The sequence below is a fragment of the Heterodontus francisci genome, chromosome 2 (assembly GCF_036365525.1).
Source record: "Heterodontus francisci isolate sHetFra1 chromosome 2, sHetFra1.hap1, whole genome shotgun sequence".
Lineage (NCBI taxonomy): Eukaryota > Metazoa > Chordata > Chondrichthyes > Heterodontiformes > Heterodontidae > Heterodontus > Heterodontus francisci.
The window spans coordinates 209,607,880-209,633,133 of NC_090372.1; the positions used below are offsets into that span (position 1 = coordinate 209,607,880).

Below are 25,254 nucleotides of genomic sequence, written 5' to 3' on the forward strand. Positions count from 1 at the left end.
TGAGTAGGTTGGGCCTATACTCTCTGTGGTTTAGAAGAATGAGAAGTGATCTTATTGAAAGGTTCTGAGGGTGCTTGGCAGGGTAGATGCTGAGAGGCTGTTTCCCTGACTGGGAAGTCTAAAACTAGGGGGCATAGTCTCAAGATAAGAGGTCAGCCATTTCAGACTGAGATAAGAAATTTCTTCACTCAGTCTTTGGAATTCTCTACCCCAGAGGGATGTGGTTGCTCAGTCATTGAGTACATTCAAGGCTGAGATCGATATGTTTCTGGACTCTAAGGGAATCAAAGGATATGGGATAGGGTGGGGAAAGTGGAGTTGAGGTTGATCAGCCATGATCTTATTGAATGGTGATGGAGACTTGAGGGGTTGTATGGCCTACTCCTGCTTCTTGTGTTCTTAGGTTCCACTTCATTAACTTAAACATATGGTGGGTATACATTGGTGTGAAACTATCAACAGCTGTGGAATATACTTTCTGTCAACTCTCAATGTAAATCATCTGACCTCAATATCTGGGCCAAAACATTTTGTGCATTTCATAAGCTACTGTCTTGTTTCTACTTACTTAAAATATATGGCATCTAAACTGCATATCCCTTTATTGATTAGATTTACAATGGTAGTGAGGAGGAATGTAATTAACATGGACCTGATTGATTTTTAATGAATGACTTGACCACACAATGGAGTGTACACTTGCTTCAGTTGGTAGCATTCTTGCCTTGGGTCAGAAGTTTGAGAGTTTGAGACCTACAGCAGCCATAAATGTATAATAAAGGTATTAGAGAGGGTGCGGAAAAGATTTATGAGAATGGTTCCAGGGATGAGAGACGTCAGTTACGTAGATAGGTTGGAGAAGCTGGGCTATTCTTTTCAAAGAGATGGTTGACAGGAGATTTGATAGAGGTGTTCAAAATCATGAGGGGTCTGGACAGAGTAGATTTGCAGAAGGATCAAGAACCAGAGGGTACCAATTTAAGGTGAATGGCAAAAGAACCAAAGGCAACATGAGGAAGAATATATTTCTGTTGCTAGGTTCTGGAATGCATTGCCTGAGAATGTGGTAGAGGCAGATTCAATCATGGCTTTCAAAAGGGAATGGGATAATTATCTGAAGAGAAAAAATCTGCAGGGCTCCAGGGAAAAGGCAGGAGAGTGGGATTAGCTGAGTTGATCTTGCAGAGAGCTGGCATGGAGCCGACGGGCTGAATGACCTCTTTCTGTGTTGTAACCATTTTATGATTCTATGATTCAGGTTGACATACTAGTGCAGTGCTGAGGAAAAGCTAAATCATCGGAATTCCCTAATTTTACGGTGACACGATAGGAACATAGAATTGCAAAAAGGCCAGAGTTGTCCTTTTATCATCCTGGTAGTCACATGATAAAATGACAATACAGTTGTTGACTAACTGGGCTGGATTTTTGTTCCAGGGTCCCTATCCCAATGCTGGGATGAGTTCTGGGTCGGGATCCCAGAGATGCCTGCAATGGGTCCCTGGAAGTGGATTTGGAGGAGTGTCAACCTCCGGGAGCCCTGTCCAATCAAGGACAGCGAGTGGGCTTCTGAAACTGGAGGGCCAATAGGAGCGTCTCCACCACTGGAAGATTGTTAACTTCATCGGCAGAGGTGGGAGCTGCTGATGTAGGTAGGAGAAAGAGAGGGCACCTCCTGATGGAGAATCCCTCTGAAGATGTTTTACAAATTTATAAATACAAGAGGGCACAGCTGCCAGACCTTCATTATGGAGGGTGGGTTCCTTGCAGGATGGAGCGCTGGCCCCCGGGTTTGCCATCGGGAAGCTGTCTCCCTCCCCGCCCGCTGTGTTTCGGCCTCAGTTGAGGGTGGGGGGAGGGGGGGTCGCATGCTTATTGGAAAATTCCAGTCGGTGTGTGCAGAGCGGCCTCATTGGCTACTTACCGTTTGCGGGTGGGTAGTGATCACCTCTCCAATGCTGCCTGTTTGAAAATGGCCTGGAGGCAGAAACATGCCACCAAACCAGCATGCTGACCGGTATGGAGAAATTGCCGGTCTGCCTGCTTCTGGTCCCACCTCTGCAGCCATATGGAAATTCAGCACACTGTGTCTCTAGGGAGCCTGGTCCATAGATTGACCACTCACTCTGAAATAATGGGATGGATTTTATGCTCTCCCCTGTGGCGAGTTTGGAGGCGGGGAGGGCATTAATCAGGATGGTGGCAGGTAGGGACCTGGCCACCTTTCCTCCACAACCCAGATTAAGTCCATGGCGGGAAGGCCTGTGAATGACCTTCCCACCCAGCTTCCAAGTGAGGCCTTTAAGGGGCAATTATTGCCCAATTAAGGGCCTCTTCCCACCACTGCTGGTATTAACCCTGCAATGGGTGGCCCTGTTGCCACAAGGGGAGCACGACATGCAAACCCATGTGGGTTGCTTGCCGGCACCCGGGATTGGGGGGGGTGTCCCTTGTTAAAAGGAACTCGGTGTCTGATCGAGGTACCTGACATCGGGAACGGGGAGGCCCGCTGAGAGCTGCCCCCTTGCCCTTGCTGCCAACTCCCCCTACTCCGCTCTCCCCTGCGACCCCCACCCCATGAAACCTCTCCCGCTATCACTCACCTCTGACCTGGGTGGTCTGCAATTTAGGCCTCGGGTGCGTGTCTTTTCCGCGGCAGCCACCGTTTCCCTGTAGCACTGCTGAGCAAAAGAGCTCCGGCCTCTGATTCGCTGGCAGCTCTCAGCAGGAGGGAGGGACTTCTGCCCCTGGGGTCCTGATCTCGTGAAAGGCCCGCTCAAGACCTCTCAACTGCCTGATTGGCATGTAATTCTGGCAGGCCTTCCCAGAGGAAGCAACGTGGGTCTCTTGCTGGCTCTGCGGCTGACAGCCGAGACCCCCGTCGCCTCCATAAAATTCCCCCCCAATGGCTTCACAGATTAGTTCTGAATTTACGCCCCCCCGCCCCCTCCAGATGCAGGACATGTCCTCTGATGGATAAACTGGGGTTCTGGTCGTATGTTCAAGTGAGTGCTAAAAGTTGAAATGTAAAGACAGCTAAACTTAAATATTTCTGGCATCGTGAAACCTGTCCAATGGTTGCATTACTGTACATTACTTGGCATTGCTTGATTGATCTTAGTACCTGAAATGGGAAGAGTTCTGTTCTAAAATAAAAATAGAAAGTGCTGGAAATACTCAGCAGGTCTGGCAGCATCTGTGGAGAGAGAAACCGTTAACATTTCAGGTCTGTGACCTTTCATCAGAACTGGCGAAGGTTAGAAATGTAATAGGCTTTGAGCAAGTGAAGTGGGGTGGGGGGGGGAAGAGAACAAAAGGGAAGGTGTGTGATAGGGCAGAGGGCAGGAGAGATTAAATGGCAAAAATATTACAGAACAAAGGCAAAGAGAGTGCTAATAGTTGTGTTAAAAGTCCAGAGAGAGTATTAACGGCAGAATAATGAACAGCTCTGTACAAAAGCCAAAACCTGATAAACATGTTTAAAACAGACCCATGGTTAAAAAATTAAATTAAATTAAATTAAAAAAAGGCAGTCATGCTCTGAATTTGTTGAACTCAATGTTGAGTCCAGAAGGCTGTCGAGTGCCTAATCGGAAGATGAGGTGCTGTTCCTCGAGCTCGCATTGAGATTCACGGGAACACTGCAACAGGCCCAGGACAGAAATGTTGGCATGGGAGCAGGGTGGTGAATTAAAATGGCAAGCAACCGGAAGCTTGGGGTCATGGTTGCGGACTGAGAGGAGGTGGTCCGCAAAGCGGTCACCCAGTCTGCTGAGTTCTGTTCATTGGCGCAATAATTCTTCATCTCGATGAGCTCCATTAAAAAAAACTTGCTTCTAATTTACATAGAATTTTACAGTCAGAAACAGGTCAAATAATGTCAAAGCAGGTGAGTTCTAGACAGAATGCCTGTTCTTTTGTTGCCTTTAACAAGGGGGCCTTTAAAATATGAAATGAGAATTAATGGGCAAAAGAGAGAGACAGATCAGTGTAATATTTGGAATTTATTTAATAATTCATTAGAATGGGCTTCCACTTTATGAGCTGTGGACATTTGACATTACAGGCCCAAAATTGCAAGACAAGTGGGGTAAATGTTCTGACATTATCAATTTGGAAAATGCTGAAGGGCTTGATGGTGTTCTCACTATATCTGCACATGGGGACACAGTGACGCAGTGGTTAGCACTGTAGCCTCACAGCTCCAGCGACCCGGGTTCGATTCTGGGTACTGCCTGTGCGGAGTTTGCAAGTTCTCCCTGTGACCGCGTGGGTTTTCGCCGGGTGCTCCGGTTTCCTCCCACAGCCAAAGACCTGCAGGTTGATAGGTAAATTGGCCATTATAAGTTGCCCCTAGTATAGGTAGGTGGTAGTTGAATTGAGCACTTCAGGAGACGCGCCTCCCTGCGAGCGGATCTCTAACAGAGCAAGACTACACCTTCTGGCAAGGTAGGGATCCTGAAAAACCAAGACAGCATGGAATGGGCTTCGCCATCAGAAACTCTTTGCTCAGCATGATAGAGCCACCTTCAAATGGCTCAGAATGCATACTGTCCATCCGACTGCTCACCGCCTCTGGTCCAGTACACCTACTCAGCATTTATGCTCCAACACTCTGCTCCCCACCTGAAGATAAAGACCAGTTCTACGAGGAACTCCATAATATCATTAGTAGCATCCCCAATACCGAACATCTGTTCCTGCTGGGGGACTTTAATGCCAGAGTTGGGGCCGACCATGACTCATGGCCCTTCTGACTTGGGCGCTATGGCATTGGAAGGATGAATGAGAATGGACAGAGACTGCTTGAGTTGTGTACCTATCATAACTTCTGCATCACCAACTTGTTCTTTCACAATAAACCCTGTCACCAGGTTTCTTGGAGGCACCCAAGATCACGTCGTTGGCACCAGCTGGACCTCATCGTCACAAGGCGAGCCTCTTTAAACTGTGTTCAAATCACACGCAGCTTCCACAGTGCGGACTGCGACACCGACCACTCCCTGGTGTGCAGCAAGGTTAGACTCAAACCAAAGAAGTTGCATCACTCCAAGCAGAAGGGCCACCCGCGCATCAACACGAGCAGAATTTCTTATTCACAGCTGTTACAAAAATTTCTAAATTCACTTGAAAAAGCCCTTCAAAACACTCCCACAGGGGATGCAGAGACCAAGTGGGCCCACATCAGAGATGTCATCTATGAGTCAGCCATGACCACCTATGGCAAACGTGTGAAGCGGAATGCAGACTGGTTTCAATCTCATTTTGAAGAGCTGGAACCTGTCATAGCCGCTAAGCGCATTGCACTGTTGAACTACAAGAAAGCCCCCAGTGAGTTAACATCCGTAGCACTTAAAACAGCCAGAAGCGCTGCGCAAAGAACAGCCAGGCGCTGCGCAAATGACTACTGGCAACACCTATGCAGTCATATTCAGCTGGCCTCAGACACCGGAAACATCAGAGGAATGTATGATGGCATTAAGAGAGCTTTTGGACCAACCATCAAGAAGATCGCCCTCCCTCAAATCTAAATCAGGGGACATAATCACTGACCAACGCAAACAAATAGACCACTGGGTTGAGCACTACCTAGAACTGTACTCCAGGGAGAATGCTGTCACTGAGACCGCCCTCAATGCAGCCCAGTCTCTGCCAGTCATGGATGAGCTGGACGAACAGCCAACAAAATCAGAACTCAGTGATGCCATTGATTCTCTAGCCAGCAGAAAAGCCCCTGGGAAGGACGGCATTACCCCTGAAATAATCAAGAGTGCTAAGCCTGTCATACTCTCAGCACTCTACGATCTGTTTTGACTGTGCTGAGACGAGGGAGCAGTATCACAGGACATGCGCGATGCCAATATCATCACCCTCTATAAAAGCAAAGGTGACCGCGGTGACTGCAACAACTACCGTGGAATCTCCCTGCTCAGCATAGTGGGGAAAGTCTTTGCTCGAGTCGCTTTAAACAGGCTCCAGAAGATGGCCGAGCGTGTCTACCCTGAGGCACAGTGTGGCATTCGAGCAGAGAGATCGACCATTGACATGCTGTTCTCCCTTCGTCAACTACAGGAGAAATGCCGCGAACAACAAATGCCCCTCCACATTGCTTTCATTGATCTCACCAAAGCCTGCGACCTTGTCAGCAGACGTGGTCTCTTCAGACTACTAGAAAAGATCGGATGTCCACCAAAGCTACTAAGTATCATCACCTCATTCCATGAGAATATGAAAGGCACAGTTCAGCATAGCAGCGCCTCATCAGACCCCTTTCCTATCCTGAGTGGCGTGAAACAGGGCTGTGTTCTCGCACCTACACTGTTTGGGATTTTCTTCTCCCTGCTGCTCTCACATACGTTCAAGTCTTTAGAAGAGGAATTTTCCTCCACACAAGATCAGGTGGCAGATTGTTCAACCTTGCCCGCCTAAGAGCGAAGACCAAAGTACGGAAAGTCCTCATCAAGGAACTCCTCTTTGCTGACGATACTGCATTAACATCTCACACTGAAGAGTGTGCAGAGTCTCATCGACAGGTTTGCGGCTGCCTGCAACGAATTTGGCCTAACCATCAGCCTCAAGAAAACAAACATCATGGGACAGGACGTCAGAAATGCTCCATCCATCAATATCGGCGACCACACTCTGGATGTGGTTCAAGAGTTCACCTACCTAGGCTCAACTATCACCAGTAACCTGTCAATGCAGAAATCACCAAGCATATGGGAAAGGCGTCCGCTGCTATGTCCAGACTGGCCAAGAGGGTGTGGGAAAATGGCGCACTGACACGGAACACAAAAGTCCGAGTGTATCAAGCCTGTGTCCTCAGTACCTTGCTCTACGGCAGCGAGGCCTGGACAACGTATGTCAGCCAAGAGCGACGTCTCAATTCATTCCATCTTCGCTGCCTCCGGAGAATCCTTGGCATCAGGTGGCAGGACCGCATCTCCAACACAGAAGTCCTCGAGGCGACCAACATCCCCAGCTTATACACACTACTGAGTCAGCTGCGCTTGAGATGGCTTGGCAATGTGAACCGCATGGAAGATGGCAGGATCCCCAAGGAGACATTGTACAGCGAGCTCGCCACTGTTATCGGACCTTCTGGCCGCCCATGTCTCCGCTTTAAAGACGTCTGCAAACACGACATGAAGTCCTGTGACATTGATCACAAGTCGTGGGAGTCAGTTGCCAGCGATCGCCAGAGCTGGCGGGCAGCCATAAAGGCGGGGCTAAAGTGTGGCGGGTCGAAGAGACTTAGCAGTTGGCTGGAAAAAAGACAGAAGTGCAAGGGGAGAGCCAACTGTGTAACGGCCCCGACAACCAATTTTTTTCTGCAGCACCTGTGGAAGAGCCTGTCACTCTAGAATTGGCCTTTATAGGCACTCCAGGCGCAGCTCCACAAACCACTGACCACCTCCAGGCGCTTACCCGTTGTCTCCCAAGACAAGGAGGCCAAAGAAAGAAGAAGTATAGGTAGGTGGTAGTTGAATTGAGGGAAGGTGGGAATGTGAGAGGGTAATGGGATTAATGTAGGATTAGTATAAATGGGTGGTTGATGGTCGGCACAGACTCGGTGGGCCAAAGGACCTGTTTCAGTGCTGTATCTCTAAATAAATAAAAATAAATGGGGCAAATATTAGATACTAATGCCCTCCAAAATCAATAAATTGTGAATGTCTCATTTTTCCTGGCAAAATAAGAGTTTTATTAATTCCTACTGGACATTCATTTGAGAACTTAAGGTACTGGCCAGTATTCCTGTCGTCCTTGCATGTGCATTGCTGATTTATTCCAGCTACATGAAACGTTCTTTTTATAGTCCACTTTGAGTTCTATGTTGCTATTGTCCTGCTGCTCTGTGTATGTTTCAGCGAGAGACAGAACTGAGCAAGACACATTTTGTTGCAAGTTGAATTGTGGGAAAATTTCTTTGTAAATGGAGCCATTTAAAAAAAAATCTCCTCTTCAACAACTTTTTAAAAATTAGTTCTAAATAATTAAGCATTCTCTTAACAAAATGTATACCCTTCTGTTTATTCTGAAAATTGTTGACTTAACCAGGCTTTCCAAAGGACCACTATGAACGTGGGACCTAAATTAATTTCTGCCATTGCCGTCTTTAACTCTGGGTGGTTCAGAATGGTGTGTGCCAATCTTTACACCATAAAGATTGTGAAATCCCAAGTCTGCTGGGTTAGCTGGCCAGGAGTTGAAATGTTGCAGTTGCATTCAGCACCCTTGGACCCTGATCACTGTGTGTATACAGGTTAGTTGGGGATGGGATCAGGTCAGCTGTGATGGTCAGATACCTGCTGTCACTCTCGAGACATTAAGCATTATTGAGTATGTGAAGAATGGAAACTTGCATGAGTTATCGGGAGAGCTGTCAGAATCATATCGCAGCAACACTTAGTAACATCTGGAGAGTAGAGCAAAGAAGGAAATAAATAATTCTCGGATGCGGTGACTCCCTAAAAATCCAGTTTACCCAGTGCAGTTATTAGTACTCGCTGCTTAAAGAGAAATGTTCGAATAATTGCGAGAAATAGACATGGACACGAAACAAAGTAGATGCAAAAGATCATCACCGTTTTTTGCAACAATTTGCAAATGAGCACAGTGTATATGTTCTTGTGAAGCCAGGCCTTCAGGTAACCTTGGTCAAACAGGCATTTCTCTCAGTTTTCTTGGTTTTAAGTATGATTTACAGATGCATTGAGTAACCACCTGTTCCTTTGGTCACAGGTTACAGATCTGTAAGTAATGCTGATTGCATCGGGTAATAATCTCTGTTAAATTTAAGTTACTTCTAAAAATGGCTGAGGCAAGAAACTTGAGTTGGAGTTAACAGTTTTACAGCCTTTGACTGAATCTGAACTCTTAATTACTGTCATTCTTAATGTGTGACTAGACTTAGAATTTTCACTGCACTTATTTAGCATAATGGTACTATATGGTGAAAATTGGCTAACGAGCTTCCTGCCTGGTGCTAAAAAGGCTCTTTTACTTTTTGGTTCATATTTTCAGAAGGTGAAACCAAAGCAGCCTCCTGACGTCACACTGCCTCCATTTGTATTCTCAGCTGGTGCTCCTTCAGATGAATGTGGTTCTCAAGGTCGGCAGAACTGGTGCCAGAACAAGCCAAGGCACTGTTTTTATATTTCCATAAAAGCAGAGCAGAAGTGTGTGCTGCACTTTTATAAAGCAAAAGAGCCTTTAATTTATGAGCTTAAAGTTCTGTTATCCTAAGTGACAGATGCTGTAGCTGCCTGTAATTCACCCCAGTGTTGTGTAAGTACAAAATGCACAGATACAATCTGTTTGGAAGGACAGAATCTATAACTGTGAATGGTCTTCGCAGTTAAAACTGATACAGTGTCCACCTTTACTCTTTGCTGGAATACTAATGTCAGCTATATATTATTTGCCATTAAACCCTTTTTTTTGTATCTCCTCCAAAGCACATGTGAAGATTTGCAAATTACATGCTCTTCAACTTCTAGGAAAACCTCCAACAGTGGAGATGTTCATGCAATTGAAAAGATTTAGTAATGATTGGTTCCAATTATACAGGTCCCACAGGATTGTTACACATAGGTCACCTTACCAGAGATGTGACGTGTTGTATTTTTAAAGACTATTCTTTGCTAATAAATTGCCTTGGAATATTTTCCGACATTAAGGGTGCAAGTTTTTTTGTTCAGACAGTTACCTGATGTCATTTTTTAATGTGTCTTTTGTATGCTTGCCATTTTCTCTGTTTACCTGCCCAGTAAGTGTAGGCTCATGCAGGTGTACTGTTATTCCATGGACATTGTGCACACTTTGGTACCTCATCTATGTCCTTGTTCTAGACGTGTGAGACTAGTCAATGTAGAGTATTTGACTTTGGAGAACATCACTGCAGAGCACAGTCGATCGCATGACACCCATACACCTTCACTTTCCAGTGGAGGATCGCTAGTTAATAATTAGGAGTGGGACACTAGCCGATTTTCCCCTCCCTTGAACGTGATCACCTCCAAGTCCCCCATCCTAGTAGCACACCATCCGACAGAACCATAGAATGATAAAGCTCAAAAGGAGGCCATTCGGCCTATCTTACCTGTGCTTGATTTTTGATAGAGCTATCCAATTAGTCCCACTTGAACATTTATTGCTGTTCCTTCATCATCGCTGGGTTAAAAATCCTGGAACTTCCTACTTTGCAACACTGTGGGAGTACCTTCACCACACAAATTACAATGGTTCAAGAAGATAGTTCACCGCCATCATCTCAAGGCAATTGAGAATGGGCAATAAATGCCAGCAACACCCACATCCCGGGAATAAACTTTTTTTAAAATTGAAGTGCTGCGGTTAATTGGAGCATTTCATCTAATCTTGGCACGGAACAGGAATCCTGGGACCTTATAGTTTGTGTGGTTCACCTGCACTAACAGAGCCTTTAGAGGACTGCCCACTGATTTATTTTCTATTTGTGATTTCAGCGGTGGCCTTCATGAATACCGAAGAAGACCATGTCTATGATTCTGTTTGCCTATGTGGTCCGTGTGACAGATGGGCTGCCGCTGTCTGCTTCCACAGACTTTGAATACAGCAGGGAGCTGCAAGAGTGTAAAAAACAACTGAAGATTGTGTCTAAGCTGCTTGGACAGTTTCCTGGCCGTGGGACTGTGAAGAGCAATCAGCTTCACATACAGTGAGTACACCACTGCACCTATCGCTGATGTAAATGCTATAAATGGTTTATTGCAGTTAACTGAGTACCTGGAGCAAATGCTACCAATTTTAGGGGAAGCTGAGTGTCTTGAATCAGAACGGTTGCGATATGCCCTTGAACTCGAGCATTGACATCCAGTTCTGTTCATTCCTCTGTGATGCAGCTAAGCAAGTCAGTGATGCCTGCTCTGTAAACAAAAAAAGCTGGAAGCATATCAGCTGGTCAAGCAGCAACTGTGAAGAGACAATGAGTTACTGATTCAGATTTGTGACCTTGCATCTGGAGCCGTAATGAAAGGTCACAGACCAAAAGCACTATCTATGTTTCTCTCTCTGCAGATGCTGCCTGATCTTCTGAGTGATTCCAGCATTTTGTTTATATTTCAGCTTTCCAGCATCCACGATATTCAGCCTTTGTATCAGTGATGGGTGCTGTTTTTCATGCTGCTGTGTCCAAGTTGCCAGGTCACTTATAGAGCGGGGGTACGTACAGATGGAGTATGTGTATTGTGGAGGGGGGGATGTTGATGGTTCGCACACAGCCCTTTCAACTTTAAGTTTCTGGGTTTGCATCCAGTAACAGGAAAGAAAGTTTTCAAACAGTCTTCTATATTTCAGCAGATAAACAAACTGTTCAGCACATCCGGTCTATGAGGGTACTTTCTTCCGCCATAGCTTCCCAGTTTAATCCCAATCTTCATCTTGTACCTTTTAATGTTCCTTTTTATTCAAGACAGTGTCAAATCTTAAAAGAATTTGTGGGTCTGCTTCAGCAACAGTTTGTGACAACAAATTCCACACTCTAACCACTCTTTGTAAAGACATTGATCTTGATATTAACCTCTCCACCACAGGCAGGGTTAAAACTCAACTTCAACCTAATATGCTCCAGGGACCCGGGTTCGATTCTGGGTACTGCCTGTGCGGAGTTTGCAAGTTCGCCCTGTGTCTGCGTAGGTTTTCGCCGGGTGCTCCAGTTTCCTCCCACATCCAAAGACTTGCAGGTGATAGGTAAATTGGCTGTTGTAAATTGCCCCTAATGTAGGGAGGTGATAGGGAATATGGGATTACTGTAGGGTTAGTATAAATGGGTGGTTGTTGGTCGGCACAGACTCAGTGGGCCGAAGGGCCTGTTTCAGTGCTGTATCTCTAAATTAAAAAAAAAATATGTGCAGCCATTGCTGTTTTTATGGCAGTAAATAGCAAGGCGTGTGAATGTCCTGTCTTAGAGAGGAGGGCCAGTTCCTTTTTTAAGTCAGGCTCCCTCAATGCATTTGGGAAGCTGTTTGGATTTAGCTGCTGCCGGCCAGGTTTCCCAGGGTTCTGGGAAACCTGGCAGCGAAGAGGTGGGAGCTGCCAACTTCAGAAGCTGTGTTTTTCTTGTCCTCCTTGTGGGCCGGGAGGAGCAGGAGTGCTGCCCCCAGACCCTCCAGGAAGCCTTCAGCCTTCCCTTGCCAATTGTGGCCTTTCTCCAGCCCCACCTGTGATCCAATGACTGCTGACCCCAAGCCCTAATGACATCTTTCTTCCTTCTCTCTACGATCATGGGCAAAACCCTGCCTCCACCTCGAAGTCCCAATCTGAAACTTGCTCCCATCTCAATTGCAAGGACCATCAATTTGACCGGCTGTTGAACAGGAAACATAAGAAAATAGTTATAATGTTAAGAGCAGGCCATCTTCGTGCTTGGCCTTGCCAGCTTTCCCCCACTTTGCCCGACATCCTCCCTTAAATATTGGACCATTGTTTCTAACATTAATTATTTTTGTCTTTAATTTGTGCCTACTTGTTGCCATCTCAATGACTACTGGAAACAATCTCACTATTTCTCAAGTCAGTATTCTAGTACCGCCATAGCAAATCTACGCTGTACCTTTTGCATTGCTTTCTTTCTTTTGGGCCTCCTTATCTCGAGAGACAATGGATACGCGCCTGGAGGTGGTCAGTGGTTTGTGAAGCAGCGCCTGGAGTGGCTATAAAGGCCAATTCTGGAGTAACAGGCTCTTCCACAGGTGCTGCAGAGAAATTTGTTTGTTGGGGCTGTTGGACAGTTGGCTCTCCCCTTGCGCCTCTGTCTTTTTTCCTGCCAACTACTAAGTCTCTTTGACTCGCCACAATTTAGCCCTGTCTTTATGGCTGCCCGCCAGCTCTGGCGAATGCTGGCAACTGACTCCCACGACTTGTGATCAATGTCACACGATTTCATGTCGCGTTTGCAGACGTCTTTATAACGGAGACATGGACGGCCGGTGGGTCTGATACCAGTGGCGAGCTCGCTGTACAATGTGTCTTTGGGGATCCTGCCATCTTCCATGCGGCTCACATGGCCAAGCCATCTCAAGCGCCGCTGACTCAGTAGTGTGTATAAGCTGGGGATGTTGGCCGCTTCAAGGACTTCTGTGTTGGAGATATAGTCCTGCCACCTGATGCCAAGTATTCTCCGAAGGCAGCGAAGATGGAATGAATTGAGACGTCGCTCTTGGCTGGCATACGTTGTCCAGGCCTCGCTGCCGTAGAGCAAGGTACTGAGGACACAGGCCTGATACACTCGGACTTTTGTGTTCCGTGTCAGTGCGCCATTTTCCCACACTCTCTTGGCCAGTCTGAACATAGCAGTGGAAGCCTTACCCATACGCTTGTTGATTTCTGCATCTAGAGACAGGTTACTGGTGATAGTTGAGCCTAGGTAGGTGAACTCTTGAACCACTTCCAGAGCGTGGTCGCCAATATTGATGGATGGAGCATTTCTGACATCCTGCCCCATGATGTTCGTTTTCTTGAGGCTGATGGTTAGGCCAAATTCATTGCAGGCAGACGCAAACCTGTCGATGAGACTCTGCAGGCATTCTTCAGTGTGAGATGTTAAAGCAGCATCGTCAGCAAAGAGGAGTTCTCTGATGAGCACTTTCCGTACTTTGGACTTCGCTCTTAGACGGGCAAGGTTGAACAACCTGCCCCCTGATCTTGTGTGGAGGAAAATTCCTTCTTCAGAGGATTTGAACGCATGTGAAAGCAGCAGGGAGAAGAAAATCCCAAAAAGTGTGGGTGCGAGAACACAGCCCTGTTTCACACCACTCTTACCCTCCTGTAATGAAGTATGCAAAACTGTACACAGTGCTGCATCTTAACTTAAGGTCTTGTATGAGTTCAACATTCACCTCCATATTTTACACTCTGTGCTCAGGTACATTTAAATAAGTTCGAGGAATCTCCACCTAGCACAGTACGAGGCACAGGTCTGTACTATGAACCTGCTCATAGTGTAGTGCCAAACCAGGAGGCTGTATGTTAGGGTAGTGGGTGGGCAATGAAGTATATTTGTGTAGTATGGGCTGTTTCTTTTTAAGTTAATATTAAAATAAATTACTCATGCAGCATTATGTGAGCTATATCCTGCATCAGTCTCTGATGCAGCGAACCTTGAGAGTGGAATATTAAATACAATATAAAAACCAAAAAAGATAAATAAATAAAAGATGCTGGAAATACTCAGCAGGTCTGTCAGCATCTGTGGAGAGAGAAGCAGAGTTAGCGTTTCAGGTCAGTGACCTTTCATCAGAACTGGCAAAGGTTAGAAATGTAATAGGTTTTAAGCAAATAAAGTAGGGGTGGGACAAAAGAGAGCAAAAGGAAAGGTGTTACTAGGGCAGAGGGTCACAGAGAATAACTGGCCAAAAGGTTATGGAGCAAAAGTTGTGCTAATGGTGTGGTGAAAGACAAAACGTTAGTGCAGAGAAGGTGTTAAATGACAGAATAGTGAGCAGTCCTGGCCAAAAGCACAAACAGGGAAAAAAAACAGTGGGCAGGCACTTGGTTATCAAATGAATGATGAAGCAAGCTAAAATAAAATAAAAATAAACAAGAAAAAATAAAAGGGGGGCCGTCATGCTCTGAAATGATTGAACTCAATGTTCAGTCTGGTAGGCTGCAGCGTGCCTAATTGGTAAATGATGTTCACTGGAACAGTGCAGCAAGCCCAGGACAGAGATGTGGGCATGAGCACAGGGGGGTGTGTTGAAATGGCAAGCGACAGGAAGCTCGGGATCATGCTTATGGACTGAGCAGAGGTGTTGCGCAAAGCAGTCACCCAATCTGCGTTTGGTCTCCCCAATGTAGAGGAGACCACATTGTGAGCAGTGACTACAGTCTACTAAATTGAAAGGAGTACAAGTAAATCGCTGCTTCACCTGAAAGGGGTGTTTGGAGCCTTCGATAGTGAGGAGAGAGGAGGTAAAGGGGCAGGTATTACATCTCCTGTGATTACATGGCAAGGTGCCGTGGAAAGGGGACTTTCACCACCTTTGCCTTTGCTCCATGACCTTTTGGTCAGTTATTCTCTGTGACCCTCTGCCCTATCAACACCTTCCCTTTTGTTATCTTTTGCCCCACCCCTGTGTTAATTGCTTAAAACCTATTACATTTCTAACCTTTGCCAGTTCTGATGAAAGGTCACTAAGCTGAAATGTTAACTCTGCTTCTCTCTCCACAGATGCTGCCAGACCTGCTGAGTATTTCCAGCATTTTTTGTTTTTATTTCAGATTTCCAGCATCTGCAGTATTTTGCTTTTATTTGGGGGGAATATTATCTCTGGCTTATTGATTTCCATAGCCCAGACATTTCAAAAATTCAAGTACTTAAATTAAGAAAGAAAGTTTATTTTCTGTCCACTTTTCAAGCGATATCTTTAGATATGTTTCCTGCAATTTCCCCATAATTAGCTTGCTTACCACCCCAGCCGAGACAGATGCTTTCTGTAGGCTGTCATCAGGAAGTGTTAGGAAATTCACTTCCATTCTCCTTCTTTTCCTCCCCCTCCCAGTTTTCTGAGCTCTTTGCTCTTTCCCTTCAAGAGACACTATAACTTATGCTCTATTTCTCCTCGCTTACTATGTCTGAGCTTGGGGAAGGAGCAGAACAGAACGTGAACTTGCACTTGTCCTTGGTCAATAGCACTGAGCATCAGTTGTTTAAGGATCACCACCGTTGCTTGGTCCTTGAGGACAGAATTTCAGACAGTGGTTAATTACATTCCTATGGCCTGACTGGAGGTGGCAGAGAGAGAGCTGGAAAAGTCACAACTGAGAGAATAAATTGTGAAGTATATGAAAGAACAGGAAAAGTTAATCACTTAATTTCTGCATGAACAAAGAACAGTACAGCACAGGAACAGGCCATTTGGCCCTCCAAGCCTGCGCCGATCTTGATGCCTGCCTAAACTAAAACCTTCTGCACTTCCGGGGACCGTATCCCTCTATTCCCTTCCTATTCATGTATTTGTTAAGATGCCTCTTAAACGTCGCTATCGTACCTGCTTCCACCACCTCCCCCGGCAGCAAGTTCCAGGCACTCACCACCCTCTGTGTAAAGAACCTGCCTCGCACATCCCCTCTAAACTTTGCTCCTCGCACCTTAAACCTATGTCCCCTAGTAACTGACTCTTCCACCCTGGGAAAAAGCTTCTGACTATCCACTCTGTCCATGCCACTTATAACTTTGTAAACCTCTATCATGTCGCCCCTCCACCTCCGTCGTTCCAATGAAAACAATCCGAGTTTATCCAACCTCTCATAGCTAATGCCCTTATAACTAATGCGTCTTCCAAATTCAGGAAGCAAATTACAGTGAGATTCTGATTATACAGTATAAAGCAACAGCAAGAACAACTTGCATTTATATAGACATTTTTTAACATAGGCTGGACTTTTACTGTTGACAGCGGCTCAGAGTATGATGAAGCAGAAGCAGGTGAAGAACTCGCTCCCGATCTGCAACTCATTGTTGCCAGTATCATACGCGAGGCAGCCAATTTGCGGCCCCGTGGCGTACTTCAACTGAAAAGGTGCGCGCGGGCGGGAGGCTGACCGTCGGCGGGGGTGGGGCGAGAACCGGAGGAATCGGCTGAAAGCCATTTAAAACTCATAAAGGCTTACCTGAAGCAAGAAGGAGGATGTTGATCGGAGACACTGAACACATGCGAGGAGAAAAACAAGGGTCTGAGGCTGAAAGGACAGTAGGAGATCTGAAAGTGCTCACCAAGCCAACACTTTAGAAAAATCAGAATCCCACCAGAAACAAATTGCAGGAATGGAAGGGAGAGGTAGCTGCATGGCACCCCACTTCTCAGAGGAATCCTTACAGGTCTTCCTCCTGGCGGCTGAGGCAAGGAGGGAGTTCCTCTTCCCATCTGACGGAAGAAGGAGGCTTTCCCATGTTACAAAGAAGGCCGTGGCTGGAGGTAGCAGAGGAGGTCAGCAGCTACGGCATTGTCAGGAGGACGTGGCTCCAGTGCTGCAAGCGGGTCAATGACCTTATACGCACTGCCCGGTTAAGGGGCATTCCGCATTCATCTCATCTTTTATGTGAAACGGAAGGGTCAATGAATGCTGAAGCTGCAAGGTGGAAGCTGTCCATGTCCAGTCCTTAGCTGCAGCCATGCCTTGGGCCACATAATGGGCACATCTGTGATGCTCAGTGGTCCAGATGTGTTCCATCCGTACACTTCACTGGCATTGGTTTGAGATGCAGCACTCAGCCCAAGGGGTGAGTGCGTGATCATCCAAGTGATATGTCTTAACTAAGTCCTTTGTGTATACACAGGAGAAGAGGGCACATAATGCCTGAGAGAGGTGGCAGAGTGGCCAGCCTGGCAAATCTGAGCAGAGTGGAGGATGATGCATTAATGCTGGCAGGGGAGGACAGAGGACTCTGTATAGCTGAGGGCGATGCTGGCACATCTGGCCAGGAGAGTGAGTTCCCCAGTGTGTGGTTGAGGGGTAGTGGGTGGGTGGGTACGGGCGTGTGACGAGGCGATTGTCTCAGACACTGAAGGGTGCTCCCAAGCGTGAAATCACACAGATGTGCCCACAACGCAGTCTATAACATGTCCTCCAGTCAGGAGTGCTGATCACTACTGATCATTCTGATTTTCCCTGCAGGTGAAACACAGCAGCAGCAAGGAAAGCGTGTCCGGGGCTCATCCGTCCACCTTCGAGGATGAGGAAGGGACCTTGGGGGGTGTAGCGTCACATCCTTGCACCGCACCAAGCGCCAGCTCAGAGACATTTACCTCGGTTGGGATGCGTGTCTCCTCGGAATCGTGGTCACAACCTGGTGCCAGCACCACACAATTGCCGAGCCAGCTGCCAGAGGCAGTCCCGGCCAATACCTCTGACAATCGGAGGACTGTGGGAGGCCAGGCCAGTGCAGAGCCACAAGCTGATGACGAGCCTCTGATGACAACCATTCGGCAGGAGATGCTTCAAGTGCAGCATGCGGTGCGTGGAGATCTGGCGGAGTTATGAGAGACTTTGCGTGCTATGACTCATACTGCAGGTGTCCGTCCAGGGCCTGAGTGCTGCACATTCTCTGTCATCTGACCATCTGGCCTCCTCCATTGACAGATTGACGACTGTAGTGGAGGGGCCGATCCTGGATGCAATGCATAACCTCACAGAGAGAGTGGCCTCCTTGGACCAGAGCATTAGAGAATGGAATCTGATGCGCAGGCGACAGTTTGAGGCTGCTCATCCCTCTGAGGTTAGCACTGAGGACCAATCGAGTCTCAGGAGGGCACTGGGGCAGCAGCAGATTTCAGATGGAAGGTCCTCTCCTGGCACTCCTGATGCATCCTGTAGCTCCTTGTCCCCTCTGCCAGTGACATCAGTACCGCATACTCCCAGGGTGTCAGAGGGTGTTCCTGAGACTTCTCATGGTCACCTTGAGATGATGAAGCCCACATGGCCTCGGGCAGGCAGAGGACGCCTGACAAAGTCATCCGGAGCAAAGCGGCAGCCTGATCAGCCACTGCCTCTGGTGTGGCTGGCGGAGAGGGATCGTCCACACGTGTGAGCATTTGCAAACATTTCAGAAAATCACAGTGACAGCACTCCAGGGTCACTGGTGCAAGATGTAAATTTTTATTTCATATCTCAACGCACTATAAGTAATTAAAGTTTTCACTTGGCATTTTTACATGTCAAACGTCATTGCTGCTGTTGTAGGTGATATGGTTGCACTGCATGAGAAGGGTTATTTGAAATGTGACACATTTGGGCTGGATGGTTTTTGATGGAATGGTGTTTGATGGAATGGTGTTTGATGGAATGGTGTCCTGGTTCAGATCAGATTTTCCCCTGAAGGTGAGTGAGTGCCTCTGCCCTTCCAGCTCCTGTCATTGACTCCTCAGACTGCTATGTCGGTTTATGGTTGATTGGGCTCTGTGCAGGTGAAACACCTGAGTATTAGAGCCTCCAGATCTTCCTTGCACTCAACTCCACCTGACCTTCAGCTCCATCTCCCCACTGTTCAGTTGGCTGTGGCCCCTCTTCCTCATCCATATCACCATTCTTGTCTGAGGATGCCTCGTGCTGACCTTCATCATCCTTCAGGGAATCTCCCCTCTCCATCGCCAGGTTATATAAGGCGGAGCACACGACAATAATTCTGGAGACCCTTGCTGGCGAGTACTGCAGGGCACCACCTGAGCGATCGAGACACCCAAATCTCATTTTGAGAAGACCTATAGTCTGTTCTGTTGTCACTCTGGTGGTTGCCTGTCTCTCATTGTAACATTCCTCTGCATCATTCCTTGGGTTCCTCACCGGTGTCATTACCCATGTCTTCAGCGGATAACCACTGTTGCCAAGTATCCATCCTTGCAGGCGTGCAGGTAGACTGAATAATGCTGGCACCTGGGAGTTCAGGAGAATGAAAGCATCGTGGCTGCTCCCAGGTACCATGCACACACCTGCATGATTCCCTTACTATGGTCACAGACGAGGTGAACATTCATTGCGTGGAACCCCTTGCAATTAATGAAGGCTCCCGATTGACCTGCAGGTGCTCTAATGGCCACATGCATACAGTCTGTTACGCCCTGGACCATTGGGAACCCAGCAATGGTGCTGAAGTCTCTGGCTCTCTTTGCCTGACTGGCGGTGTCCGTCTTGAAGTTGATAAAATGGTTGGCACGTCTGAAAATGGCTTCAAGTAACAACCTTTATGCAGTGATGCGCTGATGCTTGGGAGCCTCTGCACATGTCTGCTGATGAAGCCTGGAATGAGCCTGATGCTTAGAAATTCAGCACCCTCTTAACTTCAGTGCAACCGGCATTGATTGGCCACCCATGCAGTTTGAAGCAACCTGCGCTGCCAGCATCTCACACAGAGATGTGACAGTCTCCCGTGACAGGTGCAGTCTTCTTCGGCACTGGCATTCTGACAGTTGCAGGAAGCTCAAATGCGGATGGTAGACCCTGTCTGCTCGGTAGGCTCATCTCTTCGCAGGTGGCTGCACCTGGGCCACTCATGGTATGTTGGCCTTCAAAGCAAGAGGATTCGAGTACAGAAGCAGGGATCTCTTGCTGCAATTATACAGGGCCTTGGTGAGGCCACACCTGGAATATTATGTGCAGTTTTGGTCTCTTTATCTGAGGATATTCTTGCTATAGAGGGAGTGCAGCGAAGGTTTACCAGACTGATTCCTGGGATGGTGGGACTGACGTATGAGGAGAGATTGAGTCGGTTAGGATTATATTCACTGGAGTTCAGAACAGTGAGGGGGGATCTCATAGAAATCTATAAAATTCTAACAGGACTTGACAGGGTAGATGCAGGAAGGATGTTCCCGATGGTGGGGGAGTCCAGAACCAGGGGTCATTGTCTAAGGATATGGGGTGAACCTTTCAGGACTGAGATGAGGAGAAATTTCTTCACCCAGAGAGTGGTGAACCTGTGGAATTCGCTACCACAGAAAGCAGTTGAGGCCAAAACATTGTATGTTTTCAAGAAGGAGTTAGATATAGCTCTTGGGGCGAAAGGGATCAAAGGGTATGGGGCGAAAGCCAGAACAGGCTACTGAGTTGGATGATCAGCCATGATCATAATGAATGGCGGAGCAGGCTCGAAGGGCCAAACAGCCTACTCCTGCTCCTATTTTCTATGTTTCTACTCTGCCACCTTCTCCCCCTCCTCCATCATGAGACCGCACTGGGCCAGCAGGTTGCGTGTTCCCCTGGCCTCCTTGGGACATAGTTCTGCTCATTAGATGAGCTGCCTCCAGAATGCATAATTCCCATTATAGCTGTGTTCCATAGATGCTATCACTTCTGGTCTTATCAGTCTGCTGTGAGGAAAGGCACACACAACCCCCTCCCTCTCAACCAATAAATCAATACTACTGGGGCCTGCTCTGGAGTGAATAACACTCAGATGAACCCTGATGAACAGTCTGAAAGTCACACAAACTGTAAAGTCACACAAAGAAGTAACGTTGAATAACCAGCCAACATAACAGTACCTCCGACTCCCTCACCGATTCACTGCCTGCTGCTCTTTTAAACCTGCCGGGTTCCCGAGACGCCCCTCGACTCGTTTTAATTGCTTGTAAGTGGACGGCGAGCGGCGCCTCGATCTCGCCCGGCTTCCGACCATCGTAAAATGGCGTTCGTGCGTCGTGACGTTGGGAACCCGACCCAACGTCATCGGCTGCCATTTTACATCTCGGAAGTCTCATAAGACTCCCGTTTTTCAACGGTAAAGTGCCTGCCATAGTAAAAATTTGATATTGAGCAATATAAGAAGACGTTAGGTGACAAAGGTTTGGACAAAGAGATAGGTTTAAAGGTTGGGAGAGAGTTAGAGAGGCTGAGAGGTTTAGGCAGTGATTTCCAGAGCTTAGGGCCTAGGCAGCTGAAGGCACAGATAAGAATTTTAAAATCAAGGCTAATATGACCATCACTCCCCCATTTTGTATGTTTTAGTTCTATTCTGAGCCTGGTACATAGTTTGATATCTACAAGCTGCTGCATTTTGAATAAAATAGTGTAATTGTGCCCTCCCATGCCTTCAGCAGCAGGAAGCAAAGTTGAGCCTTAAGTTATGTTTGAATCTCATTTCCTCTTCATGAAAATTTTAAAGCACCTCCAAATAATGTTTGAGCCCTGTTCAATAATTGCATACTGTAATTATACTTCAGATGTATTTGAAATTAGAGTAGACCAGCATTCTGCACTTGAGCAAATGACTTGGTTTTGTGAAACACTGCTATCTTTGTCCGAATTCCTTGTAAGACGGTGCTGCAGCAGTTTTGAGACCTGATTGCAAGTTCTACTCCTTTGCCGTCTATCTTGTGCTTTAATCACCTTTTTGTAAATACGGCTCAGTGCTGTGACCTTCTGATGAATCATCGAGGAAGGTGGCGATGGGGCAAAATTAAGCTGCAAATGTGCTTTGGTGCCCTAACTGCAGAACCTCAGGATAATGGAAGAGTTTGATTGGACATTGGCCTCTATATAATAGTGAGCGTTTACATTTTTCTCTTTGATGTGATTTCTAAAAAAATGTAATTTAAAAAAAAAATGAGATTCGCAAATTTGGGGTGGGGACACAATAAATTAGAGAATTGCAAGTTAAACAGCGTGAGCTATCTTTACAGCTCATGAGATCCACACTAGTGCTGCCAGTTCCTAGCAGGCACGTTTAGTGCAGCAACCACTCCAGAGTAAAACTGCTGGATTAAGTGGGGCTGGAAGTTCAGAAGACTTTCTTTTATTGAGCTGGCTCTTTCCTGGTGGACATCTATAGCAAATCTCAAAGTTTTCTTTGGTGGTTATACAAGGAGCAGAGCGACATTACAAAGTTATATTCCTTATTCCTTTTATGGTGCAAGATTTCCCTCTGGAGACCACACTGTAATGAAAGTAGGGTAGAAACATATCAGAATGCTCAGGTAGTAATTCAGTATTTGACAGAACGCTGGAGCTCCACTGCTTGGTCTTAGCAAACTTAGGATTTTAAGTTATGCATTATATAAGATCTAAATTTTATATTCTGTTACAATATCTTTAATGATTTTCCCCCCCCCCCAGTTTTACATCTTCACAGGGTGTTGCCTACATGACTATCTGCTGTAGCTACTATCCCACAACGATGGCATTTTGCTTCCTAGAGGAACTTGGAATGGAATTTGTTTCTTCCTTTGAGATCGCTAAAATTCACATGGTTTCGAGACCCTACGCTTTTCTTGAATTTGGTTAGTCTTCTGCCTTTTTTCCCCAACCTGTTTACCATTTCCAGGCTGTCAGCTTTCCTTCACTTATCCCCCTGCCCCCCTTTTTATCTGTTCAATATTGCTTAGCAGCATATGCCACATACTCTTAAAACATTTTGGTAAATTGACTCTCCATTACATTTGCATCTGTCTGTTTTTGTTTGAGAGTCTGTGTTAAATATTCTGAGTAGAATTTCACCAGGCCAAGCATTAGTGGACTTTGTTCAAATACTCAGTAAAAATGATGGCTTCTCAGATGATTGCAGTTTGAAAATGATCTTGTGGGGAACCCTCTGTCAATGCAGTGATGTGTGTACAAATAAAAATTGGCCTTTAGTCAATTTGACCATAAAACTGTTAAATTGCTGTAAAAACCAAATGGGTTCACCTAATCCCATTTTCCAAAAGGAGCATATTGTTCTTACCCAGTCTAGCTTGTGTGTGACTTCAGCCCCAAGCCAACATGGTTAAATCTTAACTGCTTTATCATGTGGGCGGGCAAGCCATTGGTTTTGAATCAAACCACTACAATACACGGATTGCAGCAGTTCAAGAAGATGAAAAACCATCACCTACTTGGGCCAACTTCTGATGGGCAGTAAAAGCTGGCCTTTGCCAGCGACTTGCGCATCCTGAGGATGAAACTTAAAGACAAATAGGTGAGCCACCATATTGGTGTGTAAGACTTTGGTGGACTCTTGTTTGTACTCCAGATTCACTGCTTTGTTAGTTCCCAACCCCAGCTTTGCATTTTTGAGAGCAGCACAGATGCTTTCCCCAAAGGAAGTGGGTAACTATGGGCTTTCTATTGGGCCTTCTAGTAGAGTGCGGCTGAGAGAATCTGGAAAAAACAAAATTTGCTGTAACTGTCTCTAAAATATATTGTCACGCTAATTTTTAAGGCTAGAATGACAGCAGCACATTTCCACCTCGCCTTTCCCCCCTCCCTCACACCAGAAGAACTTTGCTTCTGTCATTCATTGAATTAATCTGATGCAGCAGGAATTTCTGTGTGTGTTAGTTAAGAATAATAAAATCTGGCAGCCATTCTGCCCATTGTGCATGTGCTGGCTCTTTGAAAGAACTATGTATTAGTCCCACTCTCCTGCTCTTTCCCCATAGCCCTACAATTCTTTCCTTTTCCAGTATTTATTTAATTCCATTCTATTGAATTTGCTTCCACCAACCTTTCAATAGCAAGTTAAATAGTTTAAAAGATGGGACTACTCGTGATTGTGACCTCCTGAACTCACGATAGATGGAAAGCGAGACATTGTTAAATTTTATTTTTCAATGTATCCATTATTCTAACCCATTTCCTTTTGCTTCATTCAATGTCACTGCACCCTTTTCGTTAGTGCTTTTCTTTATACCCCTATTTGCAGTTACCTTTGGTTAAAAATGAATGGATGGCAGGGAGTACTGGTAGTGAAAAGTACTCACCCGCTCACGATATTTTTATAAAAGAGTAAAGGGCTCCTGCGTGAGGTGAGAGATCTTCTATTTCTTGATTACATTTTTCTGTCGGGGTTCTCCGTTTCAGGCCTCTGCTCATAACCAAGTTACTAAGATGATTAATGTCACTGGTGGTCCCATTGTGTTTGCATGGGAATCCACAGCTTAGAGCGGCCTGGAACCCAGAGTTGTCCCGATTGGGGAATCTCTTATACAAGCTGGGTAAAAAAAAAAATAAACCCTCTGTTAGTTAGGAGGTACATTTTCCATTGCTTTCTTGAAATAATGTGTAGAGAAATAGCTCCTATTGAAAGAAATCCTCTTGGCCTTTTATTCTCATTCATTGTAGCTTTGTGCAGTGGGTTTAACATAAACATCTATTTAATTGCAGATAGTATAATACAGAAGATAAAATGGCACTATAACTATTCAAACCGGCCTTCATTAAAAATCAGTGTGACCAATATCCAGAGGGAGCTAAAGGTGACACCACCCCGGCAGGTGAAAGTGGACGATATAGTGGTTACTAATGGAACGTTGAATGGGCACCTGTATTTGCAATCGGGCTCTGGTAAGCTCAGATCAGACACTGCCTTATGAATGCATTGATGTTTCTCAAAAATGTTATGCTTATGTATTCACTCCCCCAATGGCATAACTTATATTGCTGTAAGTGAGATCGGCAGGAGTTTGTCAGTAATGCTTTCAGACTGCTCTTCAGAGTCAATGTCCATGGTATTTAGAGAATAAATCATATTTAAAATGAAATATTTAAATTCTACCATTTAGAACAGTATGCATTTACGAGGGATTATTGTGTGAATTTAGTATATTATATATCTCTTTGCAAACAGAATTGCTAGTGTTATCCGTTTAGACTTGCTGTTTTATTGTCTTGGACCAAAGAATCTTTCAACAGGCTAGAGAAAGCTGCAGTCCAACTCCATTGTAATATGGTGAAAGGCAAATAAAGAACTCCATTGAGATATAACTTGACCTTTCCATGATTGTACACCAATGGCTGGTG

At 46.0% G+C, this 25,254-nt stretch overlaps 1 protein-coding gene across 9 annotated transcripts in view; it reads left to right on the top strand.

The window, feature by feature from the left end:
• The window catches only part of sec22c (SEC22 homolog C, vesicle trafficking protein), a 47,082-nt gene that overhangs the window by 3,474 nt on the left and 18,354 nt on the right, over window positions 1-25,254 (top strand). For 2 of the 9 annotated variants that reach the window (XM_068015550.1, XM_068015598.1), the window contains exons 2-5: window positions 10,491-10,702; window positions 11,110-11,205; window positions 22,591-22,754; window positions 24,619-24,798. In XM_068015550.1, coding sequence (XP_067871651.1) covers window positions 10,521-10,702; window positions 11,110-11,205; window positions 22,591-22,754; window positions 24,619-24,798 — 622 coding nt within the window. In that variant the 5' untranslated portion in view covers window positions 10,491-10,520. Of the gene's footprint in view, window positions 1-1,437; window positions 1,653-9,027; window positions 9,116-10,490; window positions 10,703-11,109; window positions 11,206-17,658; window positions 18,568-22,590; window positions 22,755-24,618; window positions 24,799-25,254 lie in introns of those variants that run through there. The other 7 variants (XM_068015559.1, XM_068015569.1, XM_068015580.1 and 4 more) reach the window with 7 other exon arrangements.